At 42.9% G+C, this 18,895-nt stretch overlaps 1 protein-coding gene across 1 annotated transcript in view; it reads right to left on the bottom strand.

Moving 5' to 3' along the window:
* The window catches only part of LOC146132091 (frizzled-8-like), a 30,240-nt gene extending 12,907 nt beyond the window's left edge, over positions 1–17,333 (bottom strand). The window contains exons 1-3 of the mRNA XM_083396656.1: positions 16,685–17,333; positions 13,369–13,502; positions 12,573–12,912 (exon numbers count right to left, since the gene is read on the bottom strand). Coding sequence (XP_083252782.1) covers positions 12,573–12,912; positions 13,369–13,502; positions 16,685–17,032 — 822 coding nt within the window. The 5' untranslated portion in view covers positions 17,033–17,333. The remainder of the gene's footprint in view (positions 1–12,572; positions 12,913–13,368; positions 13,503–16,684) is intronic.
* Positions 17,334–18,895: the final 1,562 nt, after the last annotated feature.

Raw genomic sequence — 18,895 nt, 5'->3', positions numbered from 1 at the left:
TTATGGCCACAGAGATATTATAAATCTGCATAACTCAGAGATAACTAGATTATCTCATAACTTTTTTTTTGCTAAAGTAAAACTCTATGCTATACCGCGTGAGTTAAGAAGCCTCACCGAAGCTATTCAGTGTCGTGTATAACCCAGGTTTTAGCCTGACCAAACGAGTAAGCCTATAGTTTCCAATACCAGATATGACGTAACCCTGGTTAACGCTGCTGTCGTGGCAAAACGCAAAAACCTCGCTCGTTTTTTCAGGGGAACCGGCTAGAGTCCGTGTACACACCTGCTCCTAGCCAGCCATCAATCAATCGCTCTCAGTAGCAGGTGGTTTGGGTCTGCTCTTAAGAGTTGCTTGGGCCCGCTCTTGCGGCTATTAGTTACCGCCTTGAGTGGATCGATTAGGCCCGACAACGAGCTGCGAATTGCCGGGAGGGCCCGGCGACCCTCGCCCAATGGAAATTAACCCCCTAGAATAAGCCACTTAATTGATTGTTGCTGCTGCTACCGGTTCCTAAAAGCACTTCGATATTGCTGTTTTTGAGTTAACTGCCCCGTAACTGTAGCAGAAAGCGGCAAATGGCTGGAAATGTTTCGAGGAATTTGTGACATATGCAGTCTTGTGTTTCTGTTTGGTCGACGCAACCTAATGACAGAAGTGCTTTAGGTGGGTTTGGTTAAATTAGCCCGCCTACACTTTACCCAGCACCATCTTGTTCATAATTGATATTATATATTCAAATATTCCACTACTTTAGGTCGTTTCCCCACCAAAAAGCCCGTTTTCCTGATTAGGACAAACGACATTCCGGCCAGGCAACGATGCACAACGCAAAGGTTCAGTCGCGAAAAGCGCTACACTAAGGGGTTAACGAAGACGCTTTCTGCAACAAAACTTAGCCCCGTTGGACGGAAATCTTGACGCCGCTGAGTAAACAGTGGTTTTACCCCATAGTTAAGAAAGTGGTAATACTACTTCACATTTAATACTACATCGAAAAGCATCACATAGATCGACAGAGTCGGCAAGTCTGCGATGTCTTTTCGGTTTATTATTAATACGGAAGCCGTAATCGTTGGCAAAAAGCAGCTTCCGAGGGGCTAGATCACAGTTGCTATGAAAACACATGTGTGTGTGTCTTTCATTCACCTTTAATACATTGCCTCGCCAAATCATACCGGGACTTTGGCGGGCAAGTTTTTGCCAAAAATCCACAAATGGTCGATGGGGAATTTTAAACTGATTCACAACTGGATACACTACGAAAAATGTATTTATTTAAATCATTCTTCCTCAGGTATGTGGCCCTCCGCGTAAAGGACGGCGCACGGGCAGCACCACTAGTTGAACCACCATCTCGAATGCTTCGAGTCTGTGTTTACGCAGCGGGACGCTGTTATGACCCGCCACACCGCGTCAGGCACGCAGCTTGTAAACGCCTAATTAAGTGTGTCGGGTGCGTATGGCCCGGTAACTCTTTCCCGACACCCGCTGTTGCAGTGGCGAATTTAATTTTCGAGCGCGAAATTCCGCAACGCTTTTGACGCCATTCGCGCCTATCCCTCATCGACGGCTAAATCCGCATCAGTCAACGCGATTTTTTGAGCCTATAGTCGCTATCTTGATTTCAACACCAACTTCAATAGCTGTCGAAAGTTCGCTTTTGAACTTCATATTGCGAAGACGTCGAGATTTAAATATAAGTTTAGTCTTAAAATGGCGACTCGTGAGAGGACTCTAGGAGACAACGCTCCAATATAATCTTAGATGCTCTTGATACCCTTACTGACGTAATCGCGGTTAATTCTGACGTCACAGTTATCAAGACGCCCTCCGCAAACTGTATCCATCGTATAAGTTGGGCCGCTGGCCACCGAATATGCCCCATTCGCCGCAGAATAACCGATGCCGCTATAATCGCCGTCTAATATACCCGACCTGTACAGCGTTCATCGGCTCAAGCCTAACGCAAGCCAGTACTGACACAATGCGGCCATACAATGCAAGTGGGCGCTCGAAGCCGGCTCAGCGATGTAAAGCGGCCCCGGAATCGGATTAAAAAGCCGCGGGTTTTGATCGGCGCGCCAGATCTGAGACACACGCATCTCGCTCGCGATACTAATGTGGCAGTTAGCTTAGCTGGAAGGCACGCCACCGCAGCGCTGCTCAACGCTACACAACGACCCCTTGTTTTGGCGCCGTGAGGCTTGAGTCGTGCTATGCGGGTTGCGCTGGCTGGCCAGTCATCAAGGTCGTTTTTAAATAAACCCTTTGGTGAAAACGGCACGAAATCATGGTGATAAATTGGAAGTCCGACTGCCTCCGTATTTGTCATGCAAAAGGTGCACAAAAAACATAAATACCTTGTTGTTAAAATAAGGGGCTAGAACTTACTTTCACTTGAATTTTAAGCTGTTTTTTAAATCATTGCCTCAGTGAAAACGGCACGAAATTACGGTACAAGTCGGTGAGTCCGACTGCCTTCGTATTGCTCATGCAAAAGGTGCGCAAAAGTCATCAAAGCCTTTGTTGTTAAAATAGGAGGCTAGAAGTTTTTTCACTGGATTTTTTGAGCCGTTTTTAAATCAACCCCACGGCAAAAACGACACGAAATCACGGTGATAAGTTGGTGAGTCCGACTGCCTTCGTATTGGTCATGCCAAATGGTCACGGGGCATGAAAAAGCACAAAATCCTTGTGTTTAACATGGAGGGGGGGCAGAACCTTTTGAATTGACTGGATTAATCGACCAAATGGCGCACAACGTATTTTAAGCAACAAGCAAATCTAAACATCAACCATCAGTAATTGTATATTTGATGAGATGTATATATTTGTTTTGCCAACATCGACAATTTTTTCGGGGAGAGCAGAAAGGAAGGAAAACCCGCGAAATGTGGCGGCAAACGGGTGTATACAGGTAAAGAAAACCAATAGCGATAAGGGTTCAGTTTGAAATCAAACAACCAGATTTGATCTATCGTAAAGCTTACCGGTCTTCTGCTTAACTTTGGCTTAACATCAACTTGCAACGAAGGCGGTACATTGTTATAAAACTATACAAGAGGGCGTCTCATGAAAAACAACAACCACATATCCGAGCGCCTAATGAATCCTACACCGCAGCCGGCAACAATTCATAAAAGAGAGTATAGACCAACACTAACAAACAAGGGTTCCGCAAAATTCCAGAAACGCATTTTTCTTCTGAGAAGCGAATTAATTTGCGATAGCGGCGTCAATCGTGCGGATAAGCGTGATCAACAAGTGGAGAATTGAGTCGGGGTCTATCCTAGAAAAGAGGTGGATTTCTTTTAAACGCCGTGATCACCAACCAAATATGCACCTGTGGCCAATTGTTTTCAGACTCGCAAACAGTGTCAAGTGACAAACATTCTGAGACAACAGAAATGTTTTTCTTTATCTTTTTCGATTAGTTTTGTTGACTCTGTCCTGTTTAGTTGGCTGCCTGAGGAAAAAATTATGAAAAATTAAGATTTGAGGATCGGATGAAGAATAAAGTCTCTTTTTCGCCTATTTTTTTGGCTATGTCCTGTTTAGTTGGCTGCAATATGAACGGCGTTAACCCTAGGATAAATGCATAAAAAACATGCGCTTTAAAGATTGGACGAAGCGGTTTTTAGTCAAAAAAAGTCTCGAGAACCATTGAAAACATTACAAAGTCAGTTCATGTGTTGCACCAATAATTTATCGTTTGTGTGCGCGTTATTCTTTCGTTTATACGTTGGCCGCTTTTTATTGTTTTACTTTTTGTTTGTTTGATCCTGCAGTTTAGCGTAACACATGGTTTAAAATCATATAATATAATATCATTTTTCAATGACAATACAAAACACGCCACATGGGCGCGCTCACGTCCCTATCCATTGTTTCGGCGAAATGTTTACGTTCAAATTTTTCGCGCGAAACAGGGATCGCCCCCTGAGCCTCTAAACCGCGCCGAGCAATAACAAACACACATGCATTGGCGCGTTCACGCACATACACACACACACACACACACACACACACACACACACACACAAGGAAGATGATTGACGCGATGTTTAAATAAGAGATCGGGGCTAATGTTGTCAGGGCAAACAGAGAGAACGGAGCTTTGGGTTCGACCTGAGAACGACTGAAGGCCGATGCTGATGTTGGTTGATTGCTGATACAGTTCGCCACCTCGATTGGCGCACGTCGACGTTTCATAGACACACACCTCCGCGCCGTCGTGGCAGCGACGTATAAGGAAATTTTCGCGCCCACCTCCTGTATATTGATGAGTGCTGGGAACTGGGATGGGACGAGACAGGCACAACATGGGTTTAAACCAACCCTTATTACATATACAAGTCTTGTTAGGGTTTATACATGTTTGAACTTGGTCGATGGCAGCATTTCTCTTAATCAAAAGCTGAAGTGTCATGCCTCTTCTTTCTTACATATTTACTTCGCTTATTTTCATGCGTTTTAGTTTGAATTTAACCTGAATGAAGCACAGTGTTTGGCAAGCTTATCTATACATTACACGTAAAGTGTGGTCAGTGGGACCTGCCTTTTAAGGCATGTTTGAAGAAGGTTTGAGTTGATGTTTCCTAGTCTAATCATTGCTGTCGCAAAAAGGCAGCAGGACCTCAATAACAAAATTAGTCCTGGTGGGTAAAAGTCCTTTAAACCCTTCACACTCCGCTGTTTGTAATAATTACAAGTACAGAGAGGCTAGTTGCCCCTTAGGCAGTACGCCAAAATAGCAACCTCTTAACCTCTTCCGCTTTAAAGGGTGCTCCAAACCGACTGAGCGGGCGTTTGATCTATCCGTGTCTCACTTTGTTTACAGCTGCATAAGTTGATGACGGATGCCTTGCCGCTACTGCTCCAAGTAGTCCGGGTGCAAAATCACACCTCATGACCCTGTAACTGTTTGATTAGGACTCTCTGCCCTAAAGGATTTTTTTATGTCATATTTCTATATAAGAAGTAACTATAGCTTTTGAAAAAAGTCCATGTAAAGCTGTTGGATGCAGTTCGGTAACTCAAGGTTTAAACTTAGCACGAATAAGTAGTGGAAATATATCGGTATACTCATATATAACAAGATAACGGGTTTACAACTGTGCATGAAAAGCTGTCGGTTGCAGACAGGTTCAACATGTTCTCTAAACTCAAGATTTTAACTTAGCACGATTGAGGAGTGGAAATATATGTTAGGATGGTTTACTTGCAACTCATTTTGGTAATGATTGCCGGATGAAATGCGTGGCGATGAGAGTTTTCATTGCGTTTCCGAACAGTCAGCTTGTATAGCAACTTAACAACAATCCGTCTGGTTATTTCCAACCTCCCTGGGTTAAAAACAGGACGGAAACAAGGTGGAAAATGTATCCAACTTGTAATGGAAGTACAAAGAAAAAAATAGACCACGCTATAAGCGGGATGGCTTTGAAAAAAACGGTCCGGTCGGCCGTTTAGTGCCCACGGGCCTGGCAACACAGCGCCGAGATCACGGAACGATACGGAAGGGCTGCATTGTTTTTCGAGATCGCCGGAGCCGATAACCCGGGTTGGATGCGTTGCTTCTTGCCTTGCCGTCAGCCGCTAACGCGTAACGCCGTGCGTTTGCTATCGTGTTTATGTCCCGGAGTCGAGTGCTTGGCGCGCAACTGTTTTCACCCCACATATAGGAGCGCATGCTTTATTTGGAACCGAACGGGCACGAATTAACGCTTTGAACAACGGGAGTGGCGGTGTTTTATTTTTCGGTGTTACGCCGATTTTTAGCGGAGGATTAATTTGACGGAACTGCTAAGCCGGAAGACGCTTCGGCTGTTTAGGGCTTGGGCCTTTTCGCTTGTTAACCTTTATGATTCGACGCGGAACGGGTGAATCTTTGCGGTTGGTTTACGCTTGAGTAAAGTATATAAGATACGTAACTGTAGTAAACGTAGGGTTTCCCCAAGTTTTTAACCGTTCATTTTCTTATTATAACTGTCCATCGAACTTCACGCTTACCAGTGTGATAAACAGACTCTTTCTCGCTATATGCCTTTGCACTCATTTAAGTAGCCCTAATGTCCAAGTAGGTTAGAAATTTGGGGTTTTTGACGTTTGCAAAATCTCCGAAGATACAATTTACATGTAACATTAATTGGCCTACTCGAAAAAAAAACTAGTTGTGCGATCCATAATATGGTCGAGACCAGTTTATGAAGCTATGATACGTTTTTGAGACACGTTTTGGTAGTTCCTATTTTTCGTGCACCGCTACAACGTTACGATACATCTAAATTTAACCGATTTTAATACGAAGTTGACGTACTGCTTTAAGTTATATGAAAAAACACAAGAATTAACCGGGCAAGACTGTTAGTGATGTAACTGCTTCGGTGTGCAAATTCCGAAGAACGGTGCTAAACCGCAATTACGTCAAAGCATTGGTTTTTCCTTTCTCGAGATGAGCCTCATTCTCCATCGGATTATCCACCCAAAAAAGCAATTAAGACGCCCGTAAGCCGAAAGCCATAACACACCTAATCAATAGGTCATCATCTCCGAGTCAGCGTGTTGCTCGAGCGTCGGGTTTATTTTCACAATACCCTGCTGCGCGGCCGGGATTCGAACCCGCGACCGCTTAGCCTCAGGCTGACCCGTTCACAGAAACCGGGTAATCCGTAGATAAGGATCTGCCCGGCGGGGATTACAGGCCTCGGTGCTGGGTTGCAGGTAATTGCGCGTGTTGTGTGTTGCCTGGGATTACACGTTCACCTCCCCTGAGCGCGCTACGACAGTTTGGAACAAGTCTTTTCGGGCTTCATGGATTAAATCACTTCGTATACCTTTGCTTTGGTTTTGATTATACTATAGACATGGTGGATTCCCGAATAGGGCGCCAAGTAAGTCAGGCGCTTTTCACAGGATAACGCATAAGGCAGTGAAGTTGTGTAAGGGTATTTTGTTAATTTCCGTTTTTTGAACCTTTATATGTTGAGGTGCTTGCACAGGGATAGCAAAGCAATGTTGGTAACTTATTTGTTTATTCAAAATGTCATGTCTTAACTAGTTATCCCGGAATACTGACTTGCAGTATTTTACTGCCGGGCCTTTTTATCAAATATGTCTCTTTGAATGTGTAGTAACAAAAACACTGATCTAACTGGCTGAACTTTATCGCACGTCATGACCTTCAGGCAAATCTAATCACAATTTGTTATGTTAAAGTTAGACCTCTCCGGTGTTTATGTTAAACTTTACAGCATTCCGTCAAAACCTAAAAGCCACCATTATGTTTACCAACAAAAACGTCACATTGAGTCATCTTTACCCCTAAAAATGCAACAATCAACCCCGACAACCCTAAGAACCATTGACGAAGGCCTCAAAGTTGTAAAGCCCTTTGTGCAGGTTTTGCACCAAACCGATTCTGTTACAAAGTTTAGTTGTAGCAATCACTGTCAACAGGCCCGTGCTTAAAACGCGTATACAGCAGTTGACTCCATGATGGCAGTTTTTAGCGGTGAACAGTCGCAGATGGCTGGACGTGAAAGGCAAGGCATTCCAGCCTCTGCGCGCGCTGCTGCAGGTTTAGGTACGGTCGGCCAGATTGCAATTGTCTCTCACGGAGTATTTCTCTCTTTCTCTCCAGTTCTGTATGCGACATTTTGTCGACACCTTGCATTGTCGGCTCGCACTGTCTGTGTTGTGAGTGACTCGCCGTCATTCGTTTGTGCAAAATGGCAGTTGCGCCCAAACGTGGTGTGACTTTCGAACGTGGTTTGAAGACTAACGGGAAACGAGTATTTCGTAAGTTTGGTATGTAGTAGAAAGCATGCAACCGACGTGCAAAGACGGTCAAAGATGGTTTGCCACTAAATTGGCGACTCTCTTGATTTTATCTATTACTTAATAACGTTAAGGAATTCTATTCATGTATATCTTATTCTAAAATACGCCATAAACGACCCTTCACTGAATATAATAATGGTGCAATTGCATGTCGACAAGCGACTTTTAACGACTGCTGAATGAATCGTTTTGATTATGGTAAAGGTTGGAAAAAAACATACTTTATGCATAAAATCTCCTCTTATGCCTTATGAGACTCAAAATTGGTTAACGTTTTTGCAGTTAAGGAACTTTGTGCGTCACGTCTTAAGCAGACGTTCCAAAACTGATGAGTCAAAAACCGCTGATCTGATAAGAGAGTACAAATCTGATGCAAGCCGTGGACAAACTTGTCCAGAAATCGAAGAAGGGTTGGGACTCGAAAGACACTTTATCAGATACCATCCTACCACAACAAAACCCATGGATCAGCCCCAAATGCAGGACTCCTGGTCTCCGCCGTGGGTCCTTTACTCCAAAAATAGTCAATGCTGGCCATAAACGGGTTTATAACACGTTCGTTCACGTTCAACTGGCTTTTCGCTCTACGGTGTTGAAAAATCGTTTCGGCGGTCGGCCCTGTTGTTGTAATTCCATGTGAAACCGGGAACAAGGGACGCGAAAAGATTAATCCACCCCTTGCCAACGCGTCAACAGCCGACAATAACTCCTAAACCCTCCGTTTTCGCTCACCACCCACCCACATCGTACCAAGTCAGTCCCAATTGACCGTTAAAGCCGCAGCGTCTAGGCACAGGCCAGCAATGTAATCGATCGGCTCTAAGCGTGTTTTTTTATCAAATCGCGACCCGCTCTGTAGGCTACACCTGCACCGAGAAACATCCACTCACCTTAGATCCGTCCGCAAAAAAACAAGCACCCCGTTTTTCGCGCTTCGGCGCGCCCCAATGCCAACAGGCGACCGCAGAATCAGCCTCCCTGAGAAGCCGGAATAAGGTCAGCGCGCGCCCCGAGCCGCACAACAATGGGAAAATGCCAGGACTCGATGCTTGATCGATTTGCAGTCGTACTGGCACCGTACTGTATGTGATGTATAGGGATCAAAATGGGGACACGGCCTCTGATTCAACTATGGCCGTGATGGGACTGAATCCGGGGTACTTTCTCTACCCCCTGTGGGCGTTACGGGAAACAAAGGTGTGTTTAGGAGCGTGGGGCAGAGTGATTACGCGGGTACCCCAATGGAGATATACTGAAATACTCGTAAATATACTCGAAATTGAGTTTTTTGAACATTTATTCAGGTATGAATGATTCAAACGTGTTTAGTTCATTTACAGGGCTTGTGGAGCATATTGGTGCTTATAACACGCGCAAATATAGTGGAGGAAACACTTATATAACCTTTTGTCTATCGCGTAATGCGCGGACGCGACGAGGTCCTAAGGCGACGGCCGTCAATGGCGGCTTTAAGCTAAGTTGAGCGTTCTATTGACACAGCATACCAGGCCGTTCGCTCGCCTGTAGACCGCCCCAATCAACCCCCGTTCAACAAACGGCCCAAGCCGACCGTACGTCTACCATTACGCCCCCTGCGGCCCCCATACGTGGGGGCGTGGGGGATTTGGCTTGTTTCGAGGGATTAGGATAAATCCCGCGCGAGTCCGCGAAGGCTTAGACTATTTGCTGAAAGGGATCGAAGCAGTCGGTTTGGCTTACGGGCGGAATAACAGGAAAACCCATGCGGTTCTGCTCGATTTCGCCTCGCGCGCTTTGGGAAACGGAAAGCGTTTGGATTCGGCAGTTAGGAAAGTTGCTGGATTCGGGGCCGAGCAATCTGTTGGCTTTCGATAAAGCGACTTTGTACTTAGAAAATTAATAACAAACACATGCTGGCGAAATTGCCTAATCAATGAGCAACGTTATTGGAATGGTAAGTGTTTTTCATGTTACTTGGCTGAATAAACTTTGTCTTCCACGTAGTTAAAGCAAATGTAAGTTCCAATACGCCCTGTTGATATATAGATGAATTGGTAGTTTTTTGTCTGGAAAGAAAGACGAAAAATTGGACAAATAATTAAGGTGTCGTTACAAGCTGGAAAAGCGTTACCGCCTCCATGATATAGGCTGTATATGAAAAACTCTCTTAGGGCGATGTTTAAAATACTATTGCCCTGCTGTAAGCGCAAATTTTAAAGCGTTACGAAAAAACAACTGATCCTATAATGCTACCACTGAGGGTTGGACTCACGACTATGCACGTTGCAGCTATCCAAGGTTTCTTGTCCGTCACGCAATCGTCAAAGAGAGCTTATATTTATCGAAACTCAAGCCTATAGGGCTGCATGTGCTTTCGGCTCTTATCGGCCCAAACAATGGCGCTTCTGTACAAACGTAGGCGCGCTATCAAGCTTTCTAGTCGGAGCTGGCTTTTTAGCGCTAGGGACCACCAAGCTCAAACAAGCAGACGGCAATGACCGATTCGATGGGCCGGCCAGACGACGGTTTGCTTATTCAGGAGCGTTTATAGTGTTTAGGCGGATAAGATTTAGCGCACAGGCCGGACCTACACAGGGTCGCGGCGTTTTCTTACGTGGTAAGCACAAAAAACGCTACGTGCGGCCGATTTCGACAGCAGATAACGCGCCGCTAAGATTTAACTTTGTAAAGCGTCGGCTCTGCTGACCGATAACAGTTCACTACAGTGCTTTCCAACCAGTGGGTGGCGATCCATTGGTGGGTCGCGAAGTATTTGTCAATGTTACAGTTTTCTATTGGATCTGGAAATTATGGCATATCATTACGTACCATTTTTGCAACAATGTAACAAATATATGCACTGGTTTACAGGATAATCGCGCCAATCTGGTTATTTCGGTCAACGCATACGAAACTGAACAAACTAAACCGACCATAAATTGAAGAATTTTTGTGATCTATTTTTAGAACATTCGTTGCACAGCGCAAGTATTGACGCGAGGCAATGTAAAAACAACAAGCTAAACGCAAACAAAAAAACGCGGAATACACAGGTGTGCGACAAACCACCAGTTTCATTTTATCGACAAAGTGTCCACAAGAAATGACGTTCAGAATATAAACATGGGCGAACTGAAATTCAAACCTTTAGCGCAATCTAAACATTCTCAAACGACCTAATCCTCAAAAATCACTTAGCTCGGTCTACACGGTTTAAAATGTATAGACTACATCGACAAGCTATATTATTAGTACATAAACACCAAAGTAGAAATAAAAATAGTTCACCAGCGCACCAAAAGTCGAACTCATTTGTTCCTAACCTGTGGGTAACACCCCTTGAAGGGGTAAATTGAAATTTTAGACAGGGATAATTTTAACAATGTAATGCTGTACTCAAACGCTGAAAAGCAAAAGTTATTTTCAGCCTACCAATTGTTTGAATTTTTCCTAAACATTTAAATACTGATTTATTATGTTAACTAATATTGGGTTTTTATACACATATTGATTGTAAGTGATTTTTTTATCAAAAGGGCTAATTACTTCACTGGAGGTTACAACACTAAAGCAGCTTAAGCACAGTACTGGTAAAACTTGTAAAGTTTGGGCGCAAAGCCAACTGCGGGCGCGTTGCGTGTATACATTTTGATTCGTGGCACTCGAAAGATAGTGAGGCGCCGCCGCCTGTTTGCCAAGTAAAGGTCTCGAGCGTTTCTCGCGAAATGTGGACCCATGTATAGTCATCCTTAAAACGACCCGACAAAAGAATATTTATTTATTAAGACGACGTGGCACTATAAGTGCTCTTCGTCGTTTTATAAGGTATAGAAAACGCAATAAAATCTGTTTTCTCATATTCTATGGGCTAAGTTAATATTTCAGATGGGTTTGGCGTAAAAGACTTTTATTAGTTAGACTTCTCGTCGTTTTAAAAGGTAAAAAACGCAATAAAATCTGTTTTCGCAAATTCTTCAATTTAAGTTAATATTCGATATGGGTTTAGCGTAAAAGTCAAACAATCCCGCGGTTTGAAAAGCATACTTTAACATTTCAGGCGCATTTAGCGCGGTAACTGCGGGTTCGACGTAGGCTTGTCTCCCTACGCTAAAAGGATAATCTCGCCGCAAGACTTTTGCGCAAACATTGTTTTTATACTCGAGAAACAGCAATGGATTTAACTGCCAAATGGCTTCAAAGCAGTTCGTTCGAGTTAAAATGTATAAATGAGTTTGTTCAGGTTCGTGAAATTTCCTACTTTTTAATACATGAAATTAGACATCACATGTCAGTATAACTCAAATTGAAGCTCCCTATACTATGTGTTGCTGGATAAACTGTTATAGCATGATTGACATTGGTTTATGTTCAAGCTGTTTCTGGGTCGTACCTTATGGAAATGATCACTCTCTATAAATATAGTTCCGCATTTGCAATGGTTTGACGCCGATAAAGCGACCTTCCAGATTTATGTTTTACAAAAATGCCTTGATGTATTACGACTTCAACTATAACAAAGTATGAGAGTCCAATCAGAAAAGTTTTACTGTCTGAAATGAGAACTAGTTTTAAATTGTAAAGCTCTTCAGTTCTTCCTGAAAATAATAAAGTCCCTGTCTCGCAGGACAAATCACTTTAAATAAATTTCAAATAAAAATGTTTGTGATGCCAAACCAAAGAATCCTTACCACCCATTTAACTGAATATGCCTCATTAATAAGGCAATGCACAACCAAGGTCGACTCACCTTTTGATAAAGAGGATTCTTCGCGTCGCTGATGGCCACCATCGGAGGATGACATGCGCACGCGCAGGAGGAACCGTCCTCGCTCCCAGTCGAGTTGGCAGGAGGAGCGAAGGTCGGGACACTGGAGGAGGGAGCACTCCTCGTCGGAGGCTCGGTGACATCCGATAAAGAAGAGCAGGACTTGTCCTCTTTGACGTGGGAGGGATTATGGAAGCACATCTGGCTGGTAGGCGAGTAAACCGGGAAGTTCTCGCAGGCGAGTAAAGGTGGCCACTCGAAGTTGAAGGTGTAACGGCGGATGATGGGGACGAAGAGTTCCCTTGCTCTTTCGCAAATAAACCTGGAAAGTGTAGGGGTGGTGGCGTGTTTGTTGTTACAGGTAGAAATGCGTATACGAGTTCGCTAGCTGCGAGGTTTTGAGACTGTTTCGTTCGGGAAAAGCGTAAAAATTACGAATCACAGGCGACTTCTTTACATGTACCTGTAATAAAAGAAATGCTTCAAAGCTACCCATAAATTCATGTAATAAAAATAGGACATTTCAAGTTATTACAGTAAAAATATAAAATCCAGAACATTCGATAAATTGACAGGTTTATAGTTTTTATAAACTTTTCGGCATAAATATGTTTTATTATATCAGCATAAATTTGTTTTAGTATCAGTTCACTTTTCAATAAATCCTACAGAACGAAAATACGTCGTTGGGCATCTTTGAATTCTTAGCTTTGTTGCAGAACCGCGCTTATATAACTTGTTTGTCAAAGCTATAGCCAAGATCATTTCCACAGTGTACCTGCACGGCGGTAGAAATTGGTCAAATGGGGAATGCGGAAAGCAGATTGGAGCGTACACGGAGCAGACCAGCAGCTTTAGGTACGACGAACAATTCAGACCCGAAGAATCAACCAGAAGTTTGTAAATGTTCATCTGAAACAAAAATATAGTGACTGACTTTTGGGTTGGAGAAGCAAGATCAGCTACGGTTGAGCATAACAATTGGTATAAATGTATAGCGTCGTTTGGCCGAACAAGTTTCGATCGCTTTACTTTAATCGTATGGAGGCTTCGTTCTTTCAAGGCTGATGATTGTTTCACTCTATTGCAAAAATAAGCCCATACAGTTCGTCGCCATGACTTGAGTAATCCTTCGGTCATTTCGAAAGTTACCCGTGCTTTCGCAAAATGGCCGACTTCAAAGTATGATGATAGTCATTGTCCCGAATTTCTAACTTTGACAAAGGGTTCAAATATTTCTTTACAAATAAAGATTCTGGATAACAAAGCTTAACAGAATAAACAAACGTAACTTTAAAGTATTAGGGCAGCGGCAGTTTTACTGTGCGTGTACAGAAGTCACATTGCGTACAAAAAAAATCACCACAGTTATTCTTCCGTTGATAACAAATAAAAGTTGAAGCACAATATTCTGTTGGTAAAATTAAAACCAACACGATTTTAACGCAAGTCCTGTCCAAAGTTTACAGATAAAATCGTTGCCATTTCTCCAGGGCCAAAAACGTGAGTTTTGTGCAGTGTTGTAATGACTTAAGTCAATGACTTGGTTTAAGTGCATCTACTGTAAGTCACAGTTTTTTAATAACTTGACTTGAGTATTTTGGGCAAAATTATTTGACTTGACTTTAGTCTGACTTGGATTTAAGTGTTTTCATTAAATACTTGGTAAAATTTGGTTAGTGTTATTTAAAAGCCAAACTTCTGCTTGCAAAAACACTTATACACCATTTTTATTGTTGTTTGCTAATTGAAATATCACAGGATCGGACGGATTTACGAATTTCAATAATATAACATTTGATTTTGATGCAAATGACCTAACCTGGACTGTAATTTTACTTATTTCTAGAAATTACTTGTTTGTAACACGGAGGTATTGGATGTACAGAAGACGAGTATATATGATGGACCAGCTGGCCAGCGACCAGCGCAGTCGTTTATTGTGTTTGGACGGACAGCTTGTGTGAAACATCGCATCTGGGGTCGATGGCCTATTGTCGTAAATAATTAAACAGCACGACCCAAAAATCATCGTTGCGGATTCTAAACTGTTTTGAAATTAACCGCTATACTTCACCAACAAAACGGATTCAACATGAGAAAGCTGCACTGTTTCGCTGCAATATTTTTTGGTAACAAACTCTTATCTTGCGACGTAACATTGACATCACATAAACATATGCTTGCAAGCATTTTATTGCTGCAATTAAGTTCACATACGAAATGAACTCTTAGTGCGACGCGCTGGAAAGTTTAAACGACGTACAGGTTGAGAACCTCTGACTTATATTAATGTTAACCGACTGTTTGATTTCACAAAATACGATACCGATATATACATCCCTTTTAATGCCTACCAGGTGATTTATGTTTGCCAGTCGTTTTTTTTTAGTTTTTAACAACGCGACCAACTCGTACAAGGCGCATAGCTAAACGGAAACTGTCGCCGCCACCCTCGGCGCTTATTTAGGTGCGGTTGTTTACCGGTAAACAGGCGTTATAATGACAATACCACTGTCACGCCAAGTCGAATGGCACCCTATAAGCCTATGGCTGGTTGAAGCGCTACCCAGGGTTCAGGCGATCTGCATCGGCGTGTCGCGCCCGGTTGCAAAAGTTTCACGCCGTCTTGAGTGAACAAGCACCCGAGAGAAGTAACACAAACTTTTCGGTTAGCTTACATGACTGCCTAATGGGCGATACGCTTTAATATTTTCCACCACAATGTTGCGGGATCAAGAAAGCAGTGTGTAAACAAGTCACTTTGAAATGATCTGAGTTCCAGTCAAAAGTTTAACTTGAGCCCAATTTTAACAAACGACTTATTTTATTCGTTTGATAAAACAGAATCGAACCAATGTACTTTCTGCAAAAAGGCTACGGAAAAGTTCCAGTCAACTCATTTCAAAAATACTTCACATCCAAGTCAAGTTATTTTCAAAAATAACAAGTCAAGTACCAGTCCAAGTTATAGTTGCCCAAGTGAGTCCTAGTCAAGTCATTATGAGAGCAAGTCAATTTAAGTCAACTTATTTTTGGTCATTGGCATAAAAAATAAATCGTTAAACTAATGAAATCGTTAGCGTCGTCCGATTAAATAAAAATAACAACAAACGTAAAAGTCAGTAAGAAATTTGTTTTACGTGCAAAACCCTTGCTGTTTGGCCAAATGGCTTGGGTCAAGTGAAGTCATTTAAAACCAGTGACCTAATTGCGCTTAAGTCGAGTCATTGAGTCATTGACTTAAGTCATTACAACCACGAAAGAGAATCAACCGAGCAATGGACTCTCATTTTTTATGCAAAGCCGTGGTTGACCAAAAGTGGCACGAAAATATATAACCTGTCACCAAATCGTGGTTTACCGAAGGTGACTGTTCGAAACAGCTTTAAATAATTATATATAAAATCCAAAGGATAACAACTAGCTTACATAGTTTTACCGATTTCAACTTGGATGGTATACGATCAAATGTCCCAAAAGGAGGCTTTGGTTTATTTAAATCGTAAGTTATGAGACCTGATTGTCAAGTTTGAACGAGGCGAACTGAAGCAGGAAAACTTAGGAATTTTACACACAACAATACGGAAAACTTTACGTAATCAAACATGATATTATGTAACTGAAGAACATATTTGGCAAACGAAAGCTGTAACGCGTAATCTAAAACCCTATTTGTCAATTCGTAAAATCACTTAATGAACTCTAAGATTTGGCTTATGGCAATTAATTCAATTAGGTGTTTAATGTGTTAGTGAACACGTAACACTGATATTATTACTTACTGGACTACACGTGCATAAAAAAAATTACCAAAATGCTAACACTATATACAGTTGTATGGGTGTTGATTTTTGCGTGGCGATATAATACTGTTTAAATGGCTAGTCCATTATACAAACCTATACGGAAGCGCGCATTGGTACGTTTAGGTCGTTTTACGGCAATATAGCTGGGGTAGGGGGGACAGGGGTAAATTACGAGGCTCGCTATAGTAGCGCTTAAAAATACGTGTGTGTCGCGCCGTTGCAATATAACTGCAGTCATATATAGGCCAGGGGTAAAAATTACAAGGTCCCGAAACGGCTGCTTACCCGTGCGGAGGCGTCCGACTGGCGCAGGATGTTGGACGGCGAGAGGTTGAGATCAGTGAAGTTGTAGCCGACATCCTTGCACATCTCAATCTCAACGCGTTCGCAGCGCGAGCGTCCGCCGCGTTCCGGCGAATATTTTCCCGCCGATGAGGCCGCCGCGTACGATGCCCCGGCGCCGACTGGCAAATGTCCAAACGTCATCAGGGCGGCCGCGATGGCCAGGACGGCCAATCGGCCCGATTGTGACGCCGAGCAGTGCAGCGGTCCGCCTTTACGAGCCTTTTTACGACAGGGCTCGATAAAATCGCCTCGATCGTCTTTCCGGTAAACAACATAGTGCGTCGCCATCTCTATATCGTATAGCCTTTGCTGCTGGATTTGCGCCGGGTCTGGACGATGTTTTTTCGGCAATCGCCGTTGTTTGCCTTTTCGGGGTGCTCAGGAACAACTCGCGCGACAGCTGTCAATCATCGAGACACCGACGGCAGTCATTGTTTTCTGCGCGCGCGTTATGACAAATGTCGTTCGCTTCGACTTTACGGCATCCTAACGTAGCTTCTTTGGGTCAAAGCAGCGCGAAAAGTCCAAACTTGCAATCGGGGTTGATTTTGCGATTCTCTTCTTGCAAATTTGCGAGACTTTTGCGAAAAACTTGTCTTTTAACAATGTGTCACCAGCACTCTCGTATTCAGCCCTCACTTTACAGCAATCACAGTTACCGTTTAAAGAAAAAATCGGATGCTGCAGCTTTTAATAATTACACAGTACAATACCGAAAAACACCTTGGCACAAAAATAGAAACAAACAACGGTTATCAGCTTGATCAATTTTCTACCAGCGTCTAATATAATTCAAATCTTTTAAACTGAAGAAAGCTCTTTACAATGGGGTTCAACATCCCCCGCCTGGAAGCTTTTGGGCAATCCTGTACTGGCCTGCGTTGCTCGTCGCGCGCAACTTTTTGCTGCGAAAAAAAAAGCCCACATAAGGCATCTGCTCGACATGTGTTACAAGCCCGTCGACGTGAAAGCCACTTGCGCAGTTAATTGCTTGGGACGCAAAGTGCGCTAGCGCCTTTCCGCTTCGGTTGCGTCTTTTAACGCCAGGAACGCCACAGGCTCCCTTTTTTCTCCTCTCTCTCGCTCTCTCTCTTCCCCGAGCGAAAAAAACGCCAAACGTCGCCGCCTCTTTTCGCATCAAGCTCATCGATCGAGCGATAAAGCTCGGCGATAAGGCGCATTTTTTAAGCGCGCGATTCCTATCGCCACTGTTATCGGAGCTAATTTTTATGATGCCCAGAGACGCCGGCGACCTCGGCGCGCCGGAGTCGTGCGGTTGCGGGTTCGAATCCCCGCTCCCACACGGGTGTCGAATTTCCTTGTCTCGACTCTCGGCAGTCGCTGAATTGGAAGAGAAATGGCCTTTTTGTGCGCACAGTAAGCGGTCGAGATAAATCCGACAACAAATAAATATATTGATTAAGAGAAGCAGAAAAAATTATATGTTCTGCAGAAAACTAAAAAAATTAAAATAGATTCATTCGAATTAGACAAACTGACGATGCCTTTTATATGGCTAAAAGCATATTTGTATTAAAAGTTTTACACCTTGCTGACTGATTTTTGTTTGAAAGCGATGCGCTTCTCAAGCTTTTATTAAAATTGTAGAACTTTTATCGTCGGCATTATGTGTTCTGTTGGAGGGCAAGATTCTGTTGTGAATACACGTACTAAGCAAAAATTAAATAAGTTTTAAAAATGCAATGCAAATGCTTAATTAGAAGAAAAACAACCTTTTTGTAAGTACAGTAAGCGGTTGAGGCCAAAATATAATAACAAATAAATATGATTATTAAGAGAAGCAAAACAAAATTGTATCCTGCATAAAAACTAAAAAAAATTAAATAGGTTTAAAAAATACAATGCAATTATACATGTTTTGCATTGCTTAATAACCAAGCGCTTTAAAAAACAACAGATCATCATAATTATTCGCAGTTGTATACCTATCATCGAAAAATACGTTTTCACGACTGGCACTTTGTTGCAGTATATGGAAACGATCTGCAAAGCTCTGTTTATTAGCAGTTACCGGATGCAAAACTGTCCCAGGCAACAGCTACTGCGATTAGGTATAAATATTCGCTGCAATCTAGGCCACGTTAAGCAGGCAGGTTGTCAGCCGCCACTCCTACCTGTTTCTTTTCACGC

Source organism: Ascidiella aspersa, chromosome 9 (genome assembly GCF_963924565.1).
Source record: "Ascidiella aspersa chromosome 9, kaAscAspe10.2, whole genome shotgun sequence".
In the NCBI taxonomy this organism is placed as follows: Eukaryota; Metazoa; Chordata; class Ascidiacea; order Phlebobranchia; family Ascidiidae; genus Ascidiella; species Ascidiella aspersa.
This window is presented reverse-complemented; position numbering and strand designations above follow the sequence as displayed.